At 35.4% G+C, this 21,156-nt stretch overlaps 1 protein-coding gene across 1 annotated transcript in view; it reads left to right on the plus strand.

The window, feature by feature from the left end:
- Positions 1-21,156, plus strand: part of LOC115622118 (AF4/FMR2 family member 4) — a 141,364-nt gene that overhangs the window by 105,602 nt on the left and 14,606 nt on the right. The window contains exons 2-8 of the mRNA XM_030515963.1: positions 338-691; positions 7,968-8,243; positions 12,832-13,575; positions 14,174-14,227; positions 15,002-15,094; positions 17,151-17,205; positions 18,021-18,062. Coding sequence (XP_030371823.1) covers positions 338-691; positions 7,968-8,243; positions 12,832-13,575; positions 14,174-14,227; positions 15,002-15,094; positions 17,151-17,205; positions 18,021-18,062 — 1,618 coding nt within the window. The remainder of the gene's footprint in view (positions 1-337; positions 692-7,967; positions 8,244-12,831; positions 13,576-14,173; positions 14,228-15,001; positions 15,095-17,150; positions 17,206-18,020; positions 18,063-21,156) is intronic.

Genomic DNA, 21,156 nt, shown 5'->3' on the forward strand with positions numbered 1-21,156 from the left:
AGATCATTGATTCTTTCTACTTGAAGCTGTATTTGGTTAAACATTTTAGAGGATGTAGAGCAAACCTTGTCTTTTTTTTTGCTAAAGACACTTAATAATTTAAAAGAACATATTTTTGAATTTACTCTTTACGGAAAGATTGAAAAATTTGACAAATTTGTTAGCAAATTATTTACACGTCTGATCGCAACTACAGCAAACTGCAGAACATACTCGTAGATAAAACGAGTCCAACCTGACTTTCACATATCAGTGTAGCACATTATCTTTCTCTCTCCTTTCCCCTTGTGTCCATTTACATTACTAATGTATATTTTCGTATTTTGTCTACTTACAGCACATGGTGCAGGCTGGCGTGGCGCCCTACCCCGGCGCACCTGCTGGCTATGCAGCCGCGCCAGGTCCAGCAGCAGCAGCCGCTGCTGCCGCGGCCGCTGCACAACAGGCAGGCGCAGCAGCAGCAGCAGCCAGCGCTGCGCCCACAGCTGCTGAAAGTCTGTCACTGGTTGTGGCAGCCAATGCGGCCAAAGCAGCTGAACCAGTGACCCAATTGAAGGCAGCCGAGGGCAGCCTTGCTGCTGCAGTCGCTGCTGGAGCAGGCGGCGGCAATGGCAACACAGTGGCTGCAGGGGCAGCTACAAATGCGGCCGATGGTGGTGCCAATGCGTCGCTCTACATGCAACAGAAGAAGGTGAGTCTGACATAAATGCAGAAATAAGCACATATGCATTTATGCAACTATGCTAGTTTCCCACCACTCCAGAACATATATTCTTATATATACATGTATACATACATATATACTATTTATAGAACTCGCTGTCTGTGTGTGGTCGTGTACTCGTATTTTCTGTATGCATTTGTAGCGTTGTTTGGTTTGGCTTTGGGTTTGGTTAACGTTGCGCTTTGATTTGGTTTGGTTTGGTCGTTTTGTGCGCCTATAAGTATGCACGGCCACACACACATACACACACACAGATACAGCTACACAAAATCGGGCCATCTTTGTTGTTATTATTGTACTGTTGCTGCCTTTTACATTTTTAATCGCATGCGTTTTGAACAGCAACAAACATAACACAACAGGAGCAAGCAACAACAACAAGAATCAGCACACGCAGCTAGAAAACAAAACGCCTGCAGACACACCCACCTACCAGCTCACTTATACACACACATACATACATACACGTAAACATGTCGCTCATATATAGTCAGATACGCAGAATTCTAAACCAACAATCCAACACAAACCCGAGAACCCACAGTTTTTGCATTCGTATATTTGTAGCATACTTTTTAGCTGCTGCGTTGCTGCACAGTGGGACAAGCGACACGCTTGGCTCAAGAAATTTATCAGCGAATGCTATAACAGAGCGAACTAGTTTCTGAACATAAGTATTATTCAATTTAGTTTTTGTTGATTGCTTATTAATATAAAAAATGTACACATTGATTGCAAATATGAATGCTTGTATTTAAATTGGTAAACAATTTATTATAATTAACTTTTATTAATTTGCTATTAGTATTTCATATGCCCTTTACAAATATTTCATCAGCTAGTTTTGTAAAAGTTCAAGATTAATATCTTCCATATATTGTATTTCGATTATTTTTTGATGTGAAATCAGCAATAATGCTCGTCTTGAAAACTGCTAAATATATTAATCGGCAACTATTTATTACAAACAAACTGTTCGTTAAAGCGACCATAAGGACAATGTAAACATGTATCCTATATGTGGGAGAACTGTTTATTTTCAAAATAGGATCATTTTCGTGCATTTCGAAACCGGATTAATTTTGCCAACAATCCAATCAAAAAAAAAAAAAAACGCATTAATGTCTTTAATTTTCAAAACAACATAAAAAACCGTTGGATACTGAATATTTTGAAACGCTTAAGCCTATCTACAGCCTACTGTTAGGCGTTGCCATGCCATTACTGGATGTTCTGTTACTTTGTTTTCTTTTTGTTGAGCGCTCGGGGACATTTTCACGTTTCTGGTGCTGGTGATGCTGCCAATGCTTTGTAGTTTTGATTTCAGCTTGTTGTTGTTGTTGGCATTTTTTTCTAATTAAAATTTTAGAAGCACACATAAGCAATCAAATAAACATTTTTGGGAAGAGATCCACGCATGTACGAGTTTCACGTGCAAGCACGAAACTTGAAAATAACTCTCTGGCTCTGTGGATGGCTTCTGGTCAAAACTGAAATGAAATCACGTTTTCGTTACGCAGCCGCAATAAATCAGTAGAAAATATTTTTGAAATGCCAGCCAGGCAGCCGAGCTCACAAATTAAATTAAGTTTCCTCTTTGCATACTTTCGGGCATATAGAAAATGTTTCAAGTGCATGGGAAAAATATTCCCAAAATGTTCATAACTATTTGCACTTGTTAAAAGCTTCAGCATAAAATATTTAAATTTGAATAAATACGGCATTGTTTGTTCTTTTTAAGGTAAACACAAAGAGTGCTGACCAACAACATTTTTGGCATCGTCCCTTTTGTTTGTTTATGAAAATTGATTCCTGTATTTACATAATTCAACATTTTGAGCTTTAAACAATTTTTTTAAATCAAAGTGGCATTTGTGTAGCGCTTAATTTGGCGCACACAACAACAAATACAAATAAACAAATATTTAATATACACATACAATATGTATAGAAAACAAGAGGCAATTGTGCGCTTGTTATGTTTACATTTAGTTTTAAGTGAACTCTTGCCTTTGAGGTGTAATAAATTAGCAAATATTTAATTATTTACAAATGCAATAAATATTACTCGTTGTTGTCCTTACTTGCCTCTTGCTGTTGTTCTTGTTATTGCCTCTTAATTGTTGTTGCTGTTGTACTCGTATTGCCTACCACAAACTTTTATGAATATGCAAAATACAATTGTACACAAAATTGTATCAACTACACATTTGTAACAACAATACGCAATAATATTGTGCAAATACAATTTGAGACCACATTTTATTACAATTCGCTTGCTGCCTGCCTGTGGCGAATTCGTTATAGTGTGACAATGTTTGCCATTTGCCTTCCAGAGAATACAATTTGAAACGTTCGATTTTGTTATGTGGAATGCCTTTGGTTTAGAAATTAAACTGGACAAATTTTGATAGCTTAAATGAAATTAATTTCAACATTTTAGCATACGACTGTTGTTTCCAATGGTAAAATACTGCGGTCGTAAATAAAAAAAAAAAGTAAATTTAACTGCAGTCAATTCCGAATCGAAATGAGTTGTTGCAGCTTGCCAAAAGAATCTATAAACATGTTGCACTTAAATTCATCTGGTTTCCACATAGAGGACATGAGTGGGGAAGGCTTAAGTCACAAGTATGAAACGGTTTTAGATATCAGAAAAGGGGTTGCTCATAATTTTCAAAAAGGATATACAAATATAACAAATGGTGTCATGGAAATATATAAGAACTGAATTATAGATGCTAATGCTAATTTTTAGCTATCACAGAAACATCTTTCAATTTATTTTAAATATTTTTTAAAACATTTTTTCTAACATAACAGTTTTATAAAATAATTTGAAATCAATACTGGTAGTGACTTTTTGGCCAATTTGAAGACGAAGAAAATAATTACGACAGCTACAACTCGCAAATAAGGTCTGCGAAATAAGTCACCTTATCATGCATATAACGTAATGCCACAGATTTACCATTTATGTTTTCCACTTCATTTTTTGCATAGTTTGCTTTCATCTAATTCTCTTGCTTAAAACAGTAAGGAGAAGCAGAAATCCTTTATTACTACCGTTATTTCTATCGAAAATTGCTGCTGCCTCTCTTTACACAACGAAATAATTGAGCTGATCAAATCAGTTTTTGTCATTGTACCAGTGCATTAAAGGGCCATTTTCATCAAAATTTTGGGATTTATAATTAAAAAAATTAAATAAGTGAGTTTTGACTTTAATCCAGGCTTAGAACATTAGATCAGATTATAATTAACCATAATTTTAGTAGAAATGCATCAAAGCCGTTACCTATCTGATAAAGAAAGAGCTAAAATATTAGCATATCGAGAAACTGGAATGCCCTTACGTGAAATTGCTTCCAAAATACAAAGGAGCTTTTTTACTATACAAAAGTTTTTGAAAGACCCCGAACACCACGGAAAAAAGCCACGCTCCGGTCGCCCGCCATTGGTACAAAATCGCGATAAGAGGAGAATAAAACCGTTAGCACTCAAAAAAAACCTGAGCGCAGGCGAAATTTGTCAGGAACTGGATCTCTCAGTGTCAAAACGTCGCGTGCAACAAATTTTACGAGCCGATCAATTCATTTCATATGAAAAAAAACCGTCAAATGTGAAGTACTTCCTCGGCACAAAGTTGCCCGCATGCACTTTGCAGAGATGCATAAGTTTTGGGACCTGGAGTGGAAAAAAATTATTTTCAGTTATGAAAAAAATTTAATTTAGGTGGACCAGATGGGTATCAATATTATTATCGTGACCTCAGGACCCCCAAACAAATGAAAGTGTCGCGCAATTTTCAAGGAGGATCGCTAATGGTGTGGGCTGCATTTTGCTTTGCTGGAAAGAGTCCTATATGCTTTGTCTCACATAAAATGAACTCCGAAATCTATGTAGAGCTATTGGACGAAAACCTGATTCATTTTGGAGAAGAAATGTGTGGAGATTATTGGACATTCCAGCAGGACAATGCTCCAATCCATGGCTCAAAACGCACAAAACAATTTTTTGAGGATAACAAAATACCACTTTTGATGTGGCCTGCAAAAAGTCCAGATCTTAATCCCATAGAGAACCTTTGGGGAATCCTTTCCAGTAAGGTTTACATGCATGGCAGACAATTTAGATCCTTGAAAGAATTAAAAGAAGCAATCGTAACAGAGTGGGCCAAATTGTACGGATCACTTCCTCAAAACTTGGTTAGTTCAATGCCAGATCGCATGTTAAGAGTAATTAATAGTAATGGAGGACATATCTAAACAATTACCGCTAAAAACACAAGTAAATCGAGATATAAATAAAGTTTTTTGAATTTGATCAGTTCAATTATTTCGTTCGGAAAAATTTTCATTTATTTTTTAAAAAAGTTTCTTATAATTTCTTAAATATTACTAAACTGAATTTAAACTGTCATTTTATAAAGTTTAAGGAAAAATTACAATCAATTTAAAATATCGAAGATTTTTGTTTTAATTAAGAAAAATATGTTGATAAGGTGACTTATTTCGCAGGCCTTATATGCAATTTAAATTCCTTTAAAAAATTGTTACATAAAATATTTCGACACAATGAATATTTAGAATCAATATTTTAAACTGTCAGTCCTGTGAAGCAATTATAATAAGCATTCACACAATTCGGTTCCTTTTTGCAGACCCAACGCCAAATTTAATTAAGACAGCTGTCCAATTAAAAAAGAAAACTCAAGTGCTCAATCACTTTCCTCATTACGATATAAACTCAAAAAGTATTTAATTTCACATAAATATGAAGATGAAAAAAAAAACAAGCACTGATTGACACATGTTATTTAATATCTTTCTTCTGTTTTCGCATGCTTATTTATCTACATAAGTCTCTGTCCGATTTATATTCAATATTAATTGACCAACACGGCAGCAGCGGAGGCAAGGCGCAGTTTGCTTTATACTACAACTTACAACAACAGTAGCAGCAACAGCAACAATTCGTACTAATATAAGTTCATAAATAATACATAAATCATGCATAAGCATGAACAAGAACATGAAATAGAAACAACAGCTGTATAAATGGGCACACACACACGAAAATTGCGAACCCTTGCAATAAACAAACAATCACACAGACAGACAGACACGAAACAACTTGCGTCAAAAGCTGCAAACATTGACAAATGGTTACTCAACAAAAGTATGGGCGAGGTAGAGATAGACGAGATGTTCGAGCAAATGGAGGAGACTGGTTGGCCGAATTCAAAAACAATGCTCGGAAAATGTGCTATTGTCAAATTCAATCAGTTTTGTACTCGAATTTGTTGACACGCACATAGGCACACACACACACACCCATAAGTACTATGTATTTTATTGCTGTGTTTTCCTTGGTCTATTTTGTGTTGTCATTTTGGGTCTAGGTCCTTTGGTTTTCCAACAAATGTAAATTGAAATACAATTACTCATACGCCTCGTTTGATGTCCCAACAGCACTAAAATCGTAATTTGCCTCTCTACACTATTAGTTCTATTTTATTACTGCCTAGATCAAAAATATTAACATTTCTGTCGGAAAAATACAAATTCAATCATTTCCAACACTTTACGCTACTATTTTTTGAAGAGAATAGGTCTATTGGTCAGTAATCAAATAAAGTATTTCCAACTATCTTCTACTCTGAACGTTAGAAACCGAAATTTCGGTACTAAACTTTTCAGTATATTGATCAGTTCAATACTGAATGTAAAACTTAAGAAAGTATTAATATTTTCAAATAGTAAATTATATATAATTAATTAAATTTTATATAATTATATATCATAATTTTTCAATCGTTTAATTCCGACTTCATTCGATGTTCACCCACAGAGCAACTATCCGATCCAATACGATTTTTACCCACAGGGAAACTATTGAAAAAAGCAATTGTGGTTAAATTTTGAAAATAATTAGAAAATAAATATAAATTAATTTTGATCGCGTTAGCATCAGCAACTAATTACGAATATTTTCTAAAATAGCTTCCATCAAAGTAATTGTACGCTATTGTAGCAAACATTATGTAATTATTTCATATAGCTTTTCTTTTCCCATTGTTTCCCCTACTCCTTAGTAATAGTTTTCCTCAACTTTTTCATTTGTTTTTACTTGACGTGATGTTAAAATTATTAAGAGTGCGTTTATTTGAATTGTCACTGGCAAATAGTTCGGAACTAGTGTACAATGGGCTGCAGGGCTGGCTTATTCGAATGCAGACACACATATAGACAATCAATCATATACATAAATTACTCACATACAAACATATATATATATATTGAGTGTTGGTCGCATGATGTATTGACGAATTATTTAAATACGTATATTTCTTCTATCTCTCTCTCTCTCTAAATATATATAACTATGCCAAAATGTATATTCCCAAACCCCTAATCACGGTCATATAAATGTATGCAACAAATAAAATTGTTATGCCGGCATTGATCTTAGCATTAAGTTTACGCATTTTTTATGCTGGTGATGATGCTGATGGATTTGCTGAATTAATTGACTTACTGATTGAATGAGTGATATTTATTTTGGTCTAAACATATATGATAATAATAATACACTTATCTGTATATGACAAATTAGTTGGACAGTAACTTGAATCTCTTTCTTTGTATGAACTTATATATATATATATTTCTAGTCTAAGATAAAAATGTAACCGAAATGAGACTTTTTCTGTAAACCCCGCCCGGCGCTCAGCTTTAAATACCCCATATAATCCAAACAATTGTATATGATTATGTTTTTGTGTGTTTTGTTTCACTCCATTTTTTTTTTTTTTTTTTCGATCAACATCATTATTCAATGCTAATTGTATTTTGAGCGGTAAGAGAACAAAGTGGAAAGTAAAAAGCATGCTTCAAAACAGAAAACTGTGCCATGCCTTATAAACAATGAACTATTACTGCTCGCTCGTTTGTTATATTCTACATACTTATATACATGCATTACTCCTACATATAATATACTATATATACGTTTATACTTTTTGCAACGTACTTATTTACTAAGCAATTTTGGTGTTGGTCGGTTGGTAGTCTGTGCAACCCACATAAGAATTACCTAATAGAAAAAAAGACATTATAGCTGAGCATAAAAGTGCAACCACAATATAATAATAGGAAATAAAAACAAACAGAATATATATATTCAGAGAAGCGTAGCACTAAAACGCAAATCCTTGTTGTTATCCGCAAATTTATCACAGACAAATCTGTCAACACAAACAACAGCAACAACAGCACCAGCAATAGGAACAGCTTCAGTGACACAATACAATGGCACAATTGCCGTTGCACCCACACCCGTGCCCACCTCACACAACTGCAACGGCAATGTTGTCTCTCAAGTCTCTGCCACTGCCTCCGTGCCCGCGCCCGCCTCAACGACAACGATGACGACGCCACTGCTGGTCACGCCGCACTCGACATCGCTGACAAATGGACACGGACCCATGGAGACACAGCAAAATGTGCTCAGCATAGTGAGTTGAAGTTTTGAGCGCACGAATAGAACCAATCCGACAAAAACAAATAACTTTATAATCAAATAAATGTGCAAATAATAGATTCTAAAACAAAAAAAAAAAAAAACAAATAATGCATAAAAACACACAAAATTTTGAGTCTCTACGTGTTTTGTTAACTGCTCCGCACGTTCCTCACTCCCAGCATCCTCATAAATGCCCAAATGACACTGGTTTCAAACTGAGCTTAAAGTTGATCAAGTTTTTTACGATCCAGGTTATACAGATTTGATGTATTTGGTCTTAATTATATTATAATAATTTTCAAGCCTTGGAGGCATATAGTAGGTTTGTGACTCTTTTATCTTTCATGCATAATAAGAAACCTTCATTTCAAAATGTACTCCTCACTACTACGCCTTCTAGCTCCGTATTTGGCATAATATGACTATTATATTTGAACATCTTTATTAAGATCTAGTTATCAAAGATTTAAAAAAAATTAACAGTTAAAAATCAGACAAATAATTTTTAATTCTTCTATTTTTTCAAGCCGAAGATCCCATACTTTTAATACATACTAGTAAATACTTCGGAAATAAAAACAAAATATATCTATAATGCTTAGTAGTATAGTAGGACATAGTACTTATATATATTGATAGTCGTTTTACAATATTTTAAAAAAAGATTACTATATTTGAAATCCACTCATGCAGTCCTCTAATACAGTAACAAACAAACAAAAATAGGTAAGAATAATTTGCACTTCGTTTATTACAACAAGTAAGCCATTTAAATAATATCTTAAAGATCTGTTAATACTTCGTAAATTAGAAAAATTTGTGTGCAAATTGTTTGTCTGTCTGACCATAGCAATATATATTCAGCACAATATACAAACTTATGAATCTGCAACTGTCTAACTATGGCTTATAAATTCAGCTGATATCTAAAGGACGTCCAAATTGATAAGTAAGTCATATTATCATATACAGATTGCTATCTCATAGATAGGCTTCTTCTCACTTTTTTAAAGTACTCCATAGGGCTGTATCTATAATGAAGTTAATGAACCTGCAACTCAACTTGGAATCAGTGCCATTTGCAGCATTAAATCCCCACCTCAATGAACATGAAACTTACTATCTGTCTACTACTTTTTGCATCTTCTTTGTCATCTTCAACATCCTCATCATCATCATTATCACGAGCATTGTTTTTATTGTTGTGCCCATTTTAATGCCACGTGCATCTGTTTTGCATTTCAATTTGAATTATTTTTTATAACTGCAACCAAACAATTATTTTTCCTTTGTTTACTCTGCGTCAAGTTCTGCGCGAGTGATTGCGAGTTTTAAGGCATCCCCTTTTTCTTTCTTTTTTTTTCTTGTTTCGCCATTTCACAAATTAATCAAATTTAATTTGCTACGCACGTAGTTTCTTTTGTTATTTGTGTAGGTTAAGAAAAAATATGGACAAGCTTTAAAATGGCGTTATGTGCCGTCAATTAAAAAGAGAAAGATGAAGTTTAAAACAACTTAAAATTAAATATTTTCCATGTCTTTCTCTATTATTTTTTAAACGAATTTTCCGTATTTATTTAGTACGCTTTTTTTGCGTCAGATTCTTTATCACTTTTTGTGATGAAGCAAAAAGTTTGCGCAGCGTCATGAAAAAGTTGATAAGTTAATTAATGAATTCATTTTTAATCAGCTCACACGCAATGAATGAGCTGAGATTTTAATGAAAGTGTTTTTATATTTGCATATTTTTCATGCTTTTATTAAATATTTTGTTGGAGAATATATTTTCAATTCTCTATGCCATAAAGTTTGCAACTCGAGCGCTTATGGTATGATAAAATGATCTAAATGCTAATTATGGCTTATACTTCTCAACAAGTATGGAAAGTGAACTAAACGCTGATCAGATATTTAAACGAAAAAGTTATACATTTTTACGTAACTCATTGAACTTTAAAATCGTTTTTCCAATAGCAATCTTAATCATCATATGAAGTTTGAGAAATCTGTACAAAGGTGAAAAAGCCGCGCCTTAAATTATATTTAAGTAAAATGCATGTCTGACCGTGAAACATAAAGCAATCGTTACTAATTTAAGGCATGCGTGTTGTGAATATATTGTTTCAGTTATTTAATAAACACACGTATGCTGCACTAGGCCGTTATAATAAATAAGCTGTCATATATTAGCTGTAAGATATCTACAAACAAATTGTAAACTAGCTACTAATGATATTACAATTACAAAACAATCCATGTTAGGATAATAAATTCAAAATTCCTTTAAACCGTGCCAGCAACATACATTCCCCATATAGTTCGATTAAACGCTTTCTCAACCGATGTCACACACCTTGCCCGAACACCTTCACCCTTTACATACAAACATAGCCGAAATACCTCGACTCGAACACCTTGGGCCACATACAAACAAATTTTAAAATTATGCAAAAATGTATGCACGAACCCAAACGAAAAAATCTCGGCCAATATGCGACGACCTTTTTGCTGTGAACCTTTTTTCGTTTTCGGTTTTTTTGTCGCGTGCCGATGATGTTGATAAATCCGAAAAAAAAGGGGTGACATTTAACTCCAAAAAGCGCTAAATGTCATTTAATGCAGTTACAATAAAGCCACCCGCTCGCATTGCCTCCATTCCTACACTTCGCCTGTCGTTAGTCATTTATACGTTGAAATTTTTTCACGCCACTTTAGTTTGGGCAGCACCCAAAACAACAACAACAAAAAAAGAAAAGGAAAGAAAATGTCGCCTAAACATGCAAGCTAAACCAAAGGAATGGAAATAAAATATGTAACAATGCCGTGCATTGGTTGTTGTAATACAAATTCGAAATTGTTTAGATATATGTGCCAACAATGCGCATTTGATGGTGGCACAAAAATTAAGTTAAGCGCCAGTTCTATTGCCTACATTATAGCACATGCCACAACGAATTCAAGCACTATGTGGATAAAATCTTAAATATCAATTAATTGCTGGAATTTTGTTCGTTTCGAAATTTCATTTAAACGATTGAACTGAAAGACCGATTCGTCAGGCCTCTTTTATTTGTAACAATACTTTAAATATATTATTTCAATAATTATTAAAATTTATCTGAAGCACAAAATGTTCTTAGTATTGAATTCTATAACAAGGAATACTTTATTTCTCTTAATCGGACCTAATTAGAGTGAGCTATTCCTTCGCTGCATTCAGTACTGATATTTCATAGTCAGGAGCCAGCATTACATATCTTATGTAGTCCTCTAGCACTGTTCCATTATTTCTCAGTCGTCATAGTACTAAAGACACGAATCAGGTTAATTATTATGTTTCTGTCAAACGAATTGTAACCACAATGTACAATATTAAAGCAAATCTATTTAATTTATAAAAGTCAATTAAAATGTAAACAAAAGATGGAATGGCAGCAAAATGGCAAATTTATCTCATCGATAATAACTATATAGTATTGTTTCGATCTAAAATTTGCTAATTAAATGTACTTAAGGCATTATATACGAATGCAATATCAAGTCGTTAACTAGTTCTCTCTATTTACGCTATCCGATATCCCATATGTGTAGTGTAGTTCAAAAATATTTCGACAGTTGCACAACTTTTTCACATAATCTTCGATTTAAACTGAAGTACCTACCAAATCATTTCTATCTCTTAAATATTGATCCTTATCCATATAAGGTCTATATGTACGTGACCCTCCTATCCTCATGGTGGCGAAGTGCAAACATTTTTATTGCTATTTGTAATTTTTCTGCTGCATGGCGGGCGCGTAAATTGACAATTTTCATATTATTCAAATCTCAAGTGTGGTGGGGCAAGATCCGAGTAGAGTGGAATGGGGGGGAGGTATAGAGTACTCGAACACAATGCCAGAGCGAATGTGGCATGCTGCTGCATTTGCAGTTTTAATAATGCAAAAATACAAATGCAAACATTTCCGCAGGGTCGCCCGTCGGTTCGCGCTGCTTTTGCAACAGTTTGCGCGACAGTTTTATTGCATAAGTCAACAGAAGTTTGTGCCACAAATGTGTGAGAAGAGTATGTTTCTGTGCGCGGGGAGAATATGTGTGGGTGCATTCATGAGAGTATGTGGCTGTGTGTGCTATCTGCGTGCGTTTTCGTTTCCGTTTCGAACAGCAATGGCATGTGCTGTAACTTTTTTTTTTTATTGGGTCGTACACACACAAATACACACCTACAAATACATATGTACAAGTATGTGTGTATACGCGTATGTGTCGAAGTATGTCTATGTATGTATGTGATTGTGTGTGAGCTGCTCTGGCAACCACTTGAAAATTGTATTTCCATTTCAATTGTTTATTTATTGCGGCACTTTTTCGCATTCGATTTGTCATGCATTGCAGCAACATAAACAACAACAACAACAAGAAGAATAGCAGCAACAATAGCAAAGACAGTGGCAGTCGCCGATCCAACTATAGCATTAAATTTTTATTTAAAAATCCAACCACGTCGCATTTCACTAATTTATTTTTTTCAATTTGTGCTTCTCTTTTTCTCCTTCTCTCTTCTTTCTGCGTCCACACAGTCCACAGTATTGATTAAAAGCGAACAGGACGCACAACAACAGCAGCAGCAGCAGCAACAGCAGCAACAACAACAACAGCAGCAGCAGCAAAACAACACAGTAGTGGGCAACATCGGCGGTCCGCCCAGCTCACCGCTCAGCAGCTCACCGTCCAGCGTCCCAGTTGCCGCCTCCGTTGTCGCTCAAGCAACCCTCAATGGGAATGCTAACGATGGAAACGTCTCAGGCAACACATCACCAATTGCCCAGCCAATGGGTAGCAGCAACAACGAACCATTGCTGCAAACACCACCCACACAACAACCACTTAGCATTAGCAGCAGTGCGGTGGTGCAGCCGGCAGCCACCTCGGTCACGGCCAGCTCAATAGCAGCCGGCACATTGGCCGCCACCAGCTGCAGCTCCACTGTTGGTCTACTCCCCACAGTCAGCGCCACTCCCGGCCTGGACAGCAATTGTGTGACGTCCAATGGTGTGTCCGCCAGCACCTCACAGGTTATTGCCCACCTTAATGCGGCCGCTGCTGCAGCTAGCGGTATTATGACCGCCTCCGTGCAATCGCCACCCCATGTGGCCACTAGTCTAACGAGCGCTCTAGTCCCGGCCCAACCGGTACCCGCTGTTGCAGTCGCAGCCGCTGCCGCCGCTGCGGCCGCCATCGATGCCAAAAGTCAGCCAAAGCGTTTGCACGTATCCAATATACCGTTTCGCTTCCGGGATCCAGATCTGCGCGCCATGTTTGGGGTAAATACTTTTATTTTTATTTAAAAAAAAAATTATTAGTTAAAGGAGCTAGGTTCAACATGCTAAAGAAACTTAGGTAATACAAAAATGTATTTTCCTTTCATAAGATTTATTAAGATTAAGAAAAGTGAATCAATGCAACGTATTCGAATCTTAATTGCTTTGAAGAGTCCAAGTCATAAGAATTTTATATATTTCTTTTTTGTAGACTTCCCATAATATTTTTTTAAATGAAGCTCTATTCCATAAGTTTCCAGAAGTTCAAAAACAAGAAAATTAAAGAGAATTACAAGAAATTCTATTAGGATTACTTCCGTTGGATCCCATTATTTTATTCCGTTTTGGATGAGGACTGAAATTTAATTTTCTGCATGTCAGATGTCTATATAGCCTAAACCAAATATTTTCTGTACACCTCATAGAATGAAGCTTCGTAATAAATAATAACAACTTTATTTGTTTAAACACCAAGGTACTACTTACACTCTTACAATTAGGAAAAGACAATTTTGTAATAGTTTAAGCAAAATACCAATGTATGTATATGCTTATAAAAATAATCGAACATTTCTTTCACTCCATTCATTTCATTCTCTAGCAATTTGGCACTATACTGGATGTGGAAATCATCTTCAATGAACGTGGCAGCAAGGTAAGTTTCTGTGGCATGACCTGATTTTCCATTTACCCCCTAGTTATAGCTTTTATGCTACTGTTATTTGGCTTTACCTATAGCTTTAATTAAATGTGCAGCATGCACAACTAGCGCCTTATCTCTGTTCCATCTATCACAATTCCTTTAAACTTTGCACATTCCAAAGGCTGTGCGTCGAGTTGCCATATTCCATGCCTTTTTGTGCCCGTTGCCAGCGCTACCTGCAACTTTGTTGAAGCCGTTGCCTTAGTTGCTTCTGATGCTACATGAAAAGCTTCAAATATCACTTGTCCGGCATTTATGAGCATAATGTTCTTGTGCCTTTTCTAAACAAGCTTCAACACTTGCGCCATAACAACATTATAAGTGAATGAAGCACAAAAGTAATTGCATAGTTACGGGCGCATAAAGCTCCAAACACAAACCAAGCAACAGCAAGAAATATATATCCATATCTGGCACAATTTAAGAGGAGCTGGCAATAAAGATAAATATATGTACGGAAAGAGCTACAGCATGGGGCGCTTGCATGCTGCCTCCGTTTAAAGCAAATCCTCTGGTGCCAGGTCCTTGGCCACTCCGACCCAATCCTGCATGTATAGTATGTTTACAGCGCTGATCTCTAGAGCTACTTTGTCATTGTTTATTGTGATTTTTGTGCTTTTACCACCTAGCTTAGCATAAAGCAAAAATCGTATATACTTTATAGCAATAAATATATATATATACTCTATATGTTTTTTTAATTGCATGTTTGATTGCGAATGGCAGGGATTCGGTTTTGTAACATTCGCTAACAGCAACGATGCAGAACGAGCACGCGAACGTCTACACGGCACCGTGGTTGAGGGACGCAAAATCGAGGTGGGTGCATGAAATCAATACATAATACACACATACATATGTACATCTAAAACACACACACTCACACACACGCCTTTAGATTTTTAGCTAATAGCTGCAACTAATTGCAAATCTATCGCAAGCTAACACTAAAACTTAAAGCAGCAAGTAATGAACTTTTTGATCAGTAAGACTAACAAACAGGGCGTTTATAAAACAACTGAATTGTTATACATTTTTATAGAGTATACAAAATCCAGCACTTTTAAAACCAATTTGATCAGAATGAAAATTGTGTACCTGTTTTAATACATGTTTTGAAATTTATGCTCTTTATACAATCTTACTTTTTGAGTATGCACATAACTTTGCAACTCTCCTCTCTCTCTCTCTCTCTCTATTTTTGGTTAGAGAATAAATAAATAAATAGTAGATAAATTTATTATTGGTGCAGTCGAAATCAAAAAAGAACAGCAGCAGCATTTTTTATAATTTTCGTGAAACCTCCTGCTTTTTAAAGTACGCTCCTTTTGAAACCAAATTATTTTTTAAAACTGTCCAAAATTGCATTAATTGTTAATTATAAATGTAAATATAAATATTAGTATATATCATCATTTTCTAGAGGAGAGTTGAGAGTTGTTTTTTTTTTTTTATAGCCACCCTGTATCAGTTGTTTATTAACGGTTTCGTGTCGCCGTAACACAAATTAAATATTAAAATAGCTGCGCAATTGCAAAGGTAGCATTGATTTTTCAGATTCACTTCTTCTCTTGATTCGAGCCGCATTTAAAATGTATTTAAGCCATTTACTTGCCACAAACCATTTGTACATGTTGTACATGCGTGCATATTATAAGCAGCCTATAATTGATTTTTAAATTGTGCAGAATCGCTTTTGTTGAACCATATTCTTTTTTCCCTTTATTTGCCTTTCATTAAAAATTAATTACAAATGAGCAGCCACAAATAATTGGCATTTTAAATATGCTGAAAATGCGCAAAAGTGCTGAGGCAAAAATAAATGGCTGTTAAAAATGTTCTTATTTGCAATCAGTCAGACTAATTATATGTGGTGTCTAAAGGGCAGCAGCAGTGTTGGTTTCCCCCTTATTCTTCCGATGCATTCAAAATGGCTGGCAGTACAAAGCATGGACGAGAAAAGTAGAAAAGGAAAAAAAGTAGAACGAGTTGAGTATCGGTTTGTGGGCATTGAGTACTCAGATTGCTTTATCTTCATTTGAAAAGAGGCAAGAATGGAAGAGGAATAAAAACTAGTTGAGATTTTCAATAACATTTCAAAGTATTAAATACTTGTAAAGCAATAGTAAATACCCAATAACCTGTGGATATTTCACTTATCAAGTCCGTTGCGATAGCGTATTTTATACTTTATATTGAATGACGCAAGAATGGAAGAGAATAATAATAAGAACTTGGTAGGATTTTCGATATTTCAAAGTATTAAATACTTGTAAAGCAACAATTTTGAATAGATATTGAATGTAAATATTCGATATCGTGCTCGTTTTCAAAAGATACTTTTTTTTAAAAACGGCAAGGATGGATGAGAAAGAACTGGTTGAGATTTTCGATAACATTTCAAATTATTAAATACATTTACAGCAACAGTTCGAAATTGAATGCGAATACTTAATTAGGCAAGTCCGTTTAACTTTCAACTTCAATTTACGTGGGTTATATCAAAAGCCTCTATGCTTTGATTTATTTGCCGCACCAACGATCCCATATCAATCCGATACTTTACAAACTTCGCTACCATATCTGTTCTAGTGTAGTTCAATTTTGCAATGTTGCTCAGAATCAGGCGCACGCTCTTCACACACACAACAGACATTAGTACATAATAAAAAAAAGAACACTGATAAATGCAATTGTTAACTAACACCTAATTTGTTTCTATATACATTTTCTATATATTTATGAAACTATCAAACAATATCAACCAAACTCCATCACCAACCAACCAACCAACCAACCAATCAACCAACCAACACGCTCGCTGTGCAACTCAACTCGTACCTTTATTGCTAAAAATCAAATAAACATTGTGAAGGTGAATAACGCCACTGCACGTGTACAAACCAAAAAAGTGACAGCAGTACCCAACGGTAAGTTTGTCTAACACTCTTTCTCACACACACACACACACACATACACAGCACTACCTGCTACTACTACTAGTACAACAACTAAGTTATAGAACACAGATACAAACGGCTGCAATTCTAAGTTTAAGCTATGCGAGGGAAAAAGTTTAAATGTTGAACAAAGAAATGCAATTACGCCCGCCTGGCAGAAATGAAAAGTGTGCAGCTGGAGCAGAGGCAACAAAAACAGCTAGCAACAACAACAACAAATACAAGCAATTCCAAAAGTTTAACAACAAATGCCATAACATTTTGGCCTTTTCTCTTATTGTTCTTGTTGGTGTTGTTGGCCCTGGCGCTGGCGCCGGCGTTGCCTCAGCACTTTTCATTTCTCGTTTAACTTTTCCAGAGTTCTTGTGGGTGCCAAGGAATTCTTATTTGAGTTTTTGGCGGCTGCAACAACGATTGAATGAATGTATTCTTCTTGAAAATGTTATTGCTTTACCATTTAACGTTAATATGTATGTGTGCCAAGGCAAGAAAACCGAAAACTTGTTAACTGGTTTGCCATTTATTAACATTCGGGTTGCGGCGCTAACAAACATTTTTTTTTTGAAATCTAAAACACACACACACACACACTGCAAAAAAGAAATAGTAATCATTTTTTGCAATGTTCTTTTAATTGATTACTGTGAACATTTCACTAACTTAATGTTTAATGAGTCTGTTGTTTAGTATTATGATATTAATGATGGTTTTTAATGATGATGATGATGACACTTATTTCCATTATATTTTTTCTTTACTTATTGTTTTTCTCAAACACTACACAGTTGTACTGACCAAAGACGGTGCCATTCCGGCTCCAGCTCTAGGTGAGCAAACAAGAGAACAAATTAAAATGATATGCATTTCTTATTTGTTTTTAACTTGCTTGCCGACAACAATAATTATTATAATAATAATATTAACCTGAATGTTTGCCATGTGGCATGAACTCTCTTAAATAATTGCATACACACTGTTTGTTGTCCAATAAACTATAAACTGAAACTTCCAGTGCCCATAAATGTAAACCCTATGTGCCCGGAATGTTGCATGTTAACTACTGCTGTTCATAAAATGCAACCCTTAATTGGCTAAATGCATAACACATCAAAAATAATGAAATCAAATATCTGTATACAAGTCAAAAAATAACAATTCCAAAATATTTAGCATGATTAAAAGCAGAAATTCCATAACCCTAAACCTATATATATAAATGAAATATAATTGTACTTATATCCCTTGACAGAAAATTTTGAAACAGACAACATCTATTAAGTTATCAAATTTCTAATTTATACACAATTCTGGTGCCTTGAACCATAACAGTGCCTGTCATCCGTCCGCATATTACAAATCAATGTTTGAAAATATGAAAAATCATTTTGCCAACTCCATTAGCAAAGTAAACAGGAATTAATATTTTGGCAAAATGAGTTTATTTCATTCCAAAAAAAAAGCAACTTTCGACCCAATATATATTTTGCACGATCAAAAAACTGTTGGAAACAGAACACAGCATTAGTTTCGGATTTCCATTTGTCATAATGGACAAGATTATATTCGCTTTTTGGCTCCTTAATGATGTCTTTCTTTTTGGTGACATTTGTGCACATTAACTTGGCCCTTACATTTCGATGCGCCCTGTATACTATTTAGTAATTGTTTTGGAGAAATATTATTAAAATATTCTATCCGTGTTCAATATTTTCATTAGAAACGGTGTACCATTAACGAATTTTTGGCAATAATTGGTAGAATTTTGTGTGATTTACGATTGAAGAGAGACAATACTTTTGAGATATTTCCTCATGTAACTGGCATATCCGCGAACTATCCGAATACATATATCCAAAAATATTCAGACTTCAATAAACCACCAAAATAAAACATTTTGCTTTGTACATAGAAATAGCTTTAGATGTGGTCAGACATTGAAATAATTTGCCAACAAATTTCTAGCTCATTATAATTACCGTAGGTTTAATTTTTTCTTTTTTTCAGTTTTATTTTCAAGAGACTTGATGGAACAAATTTGTATAAATATATTTTTGTCTGGCTGAGCTGAAGTTGTTTTTCAAAAAGAATATGCATAATATGTATTGTGCCTCTGCCATTGTACACCATTTTGAATTACACTCAACCTTAAGACCAATTCTTTAGTCTCTTTGAAGTATCTTCCCACGAGCTATTTTCTTTTCTACATTTCGCACAATTTCACATGAAGCTGTTCAAACTTTTCATCAAAAAAAAAAAAGAGAGATGAAAAAGTGCTAGTCGGTAAAGTTTTTCATGCCATGTATAATAAATAATACTGCTGATTAAATCGACTTTCTCCTTTGCCATTAAAAAGTATTCACAGCGCAAAATCTATACTTTAGTTTCGCTCAATACGATAAGCCGCTTACAAACCGAACCAGTCCAAACCAACAAACCAACCAACCCAACCCAACCCGGTAAGATGATGGGCCATATCAAGTCAGGCTGGGAGAGAGCTGGTAGCAGAACGCCGGCAAAGCGGCTCAAATGGCGGCTGCTCAGGCCATGCTGTACTTGGTTCAGTTTTTCCCAGCGGAGAAGTTAGCTCTGGCAGCAGACATCATCATCGTTGCCTTCTTCTTCTATGCAAAATGCTTTTGTATTGCCAACAAACTTATTTAAAGGGAAAAGGTGTGGGTGTTTCTGGTGTTAGGGTGGCAGACTAACATGTGGCATCTTTAACTTTTTCTGCCAGCATCTTCTGGCTGGCTTATGTCCTGATGGCCCCACTCCTGCTTGCAGAAGCTGGCCATGTGCACGTAATGCGCATCATTTCAGTTGCACTAAATACAAGTAGTAGGAGCGGCTTGTCTATATGTCTATCAGCTCCTCAATGCTTGCAATTTAAACGAACGCAGCATATTATAGAAATAGTCAAGACTTGCCCACACACACACACACCACACACACACACCACACACACACACACACACACACCCGGGAGTTTGAATTCTGGCCAGTCACTTTATCACGTCGCACGGAGTGCAGTTTGCTCGACGGGTTTTTACGGCTTTTTTGCATGTTGGCCGCTTGGCAAATCGCCTGCCCCATTACGACCTTGTGACGTTGCTGTTGCTGTTATACTTGTATTTGTATTTGTTGTCCTGCTCGTTACGTGGCTTGAGGCTAGCAGGCAGCCGGCAGGATAATTACAAATAAACCACAAAGTTGCAAACATGTTGCGCAGCCGGCAAGCGGCGGCACACACATAAATTTCAAAAAGTTTCCTCTTTAGCTCTACACACACACACATGTAGAGCAAGAGAGACAATTTGTGCAGCACCCTTGCGGGCCGTCACTGCATTTTATTTTCGGTTTAGTTGTGTGTATATGCCTTGTTGTGTCTTATGCAAATGTGCTTGTCTTTTTTTCTCTCCCTGTACTTTGTACAGACTTTGTGCATTTTAAGCAAGTTTGTCTTATATATATGTTGATTCCTACACTACGGCTCGACACACTTCTTTTTTTCTTCGTTTGCCCTGATCTTTTGACATGGTAAACTTAATGCGACTTCAACAGTGGCATGTTTTTGGCCAACAACTTCGATTTATTTGGTAGCATATTAGCTAACCAAGTACCATTTGTCACCATTCATTGATAACTACACAATTTTTGATAAAATTAAAATAATGAAAATTTAAGTTTTCACACCGAAGTAAAACGGTTTGAAATATTGAAAGAATTCTACTCGTTTTTAATTAAAATAACTAAGCGAGATAAACAATACGTAATTAAACTGGAGCTCTATAATTAATATTCTAGCTTCAATTCTTCAATAGTATGTGGTGCTATTGATGCTATCGTAAGTTTTCCTGCTCTGCCCATTAATGAACTTTGAACTTTTTTATAGCCTGTACCCAATGGGTGAAAGGCTATACTAGT

This window comes from Scaptodrosophila lebanonensis, unplaced genomic scaffold (genome assembly GCF_003285725.1).
Source record: "Scaptodrosophila lebanonensis strain 11010-0011.00,11010-0021.00 unplaced genomic scaffold, SlebRS2 tig00000043-arrow-pilon, whole genome shotgun sequence".
Taxonomy (NCBI): Eukaryota; Metazoa; Arthropoda; class Insecta; order Diptera; family Drosophilidae; genus Scaptodrosophila; species Scaptodrosophila lebanonensis.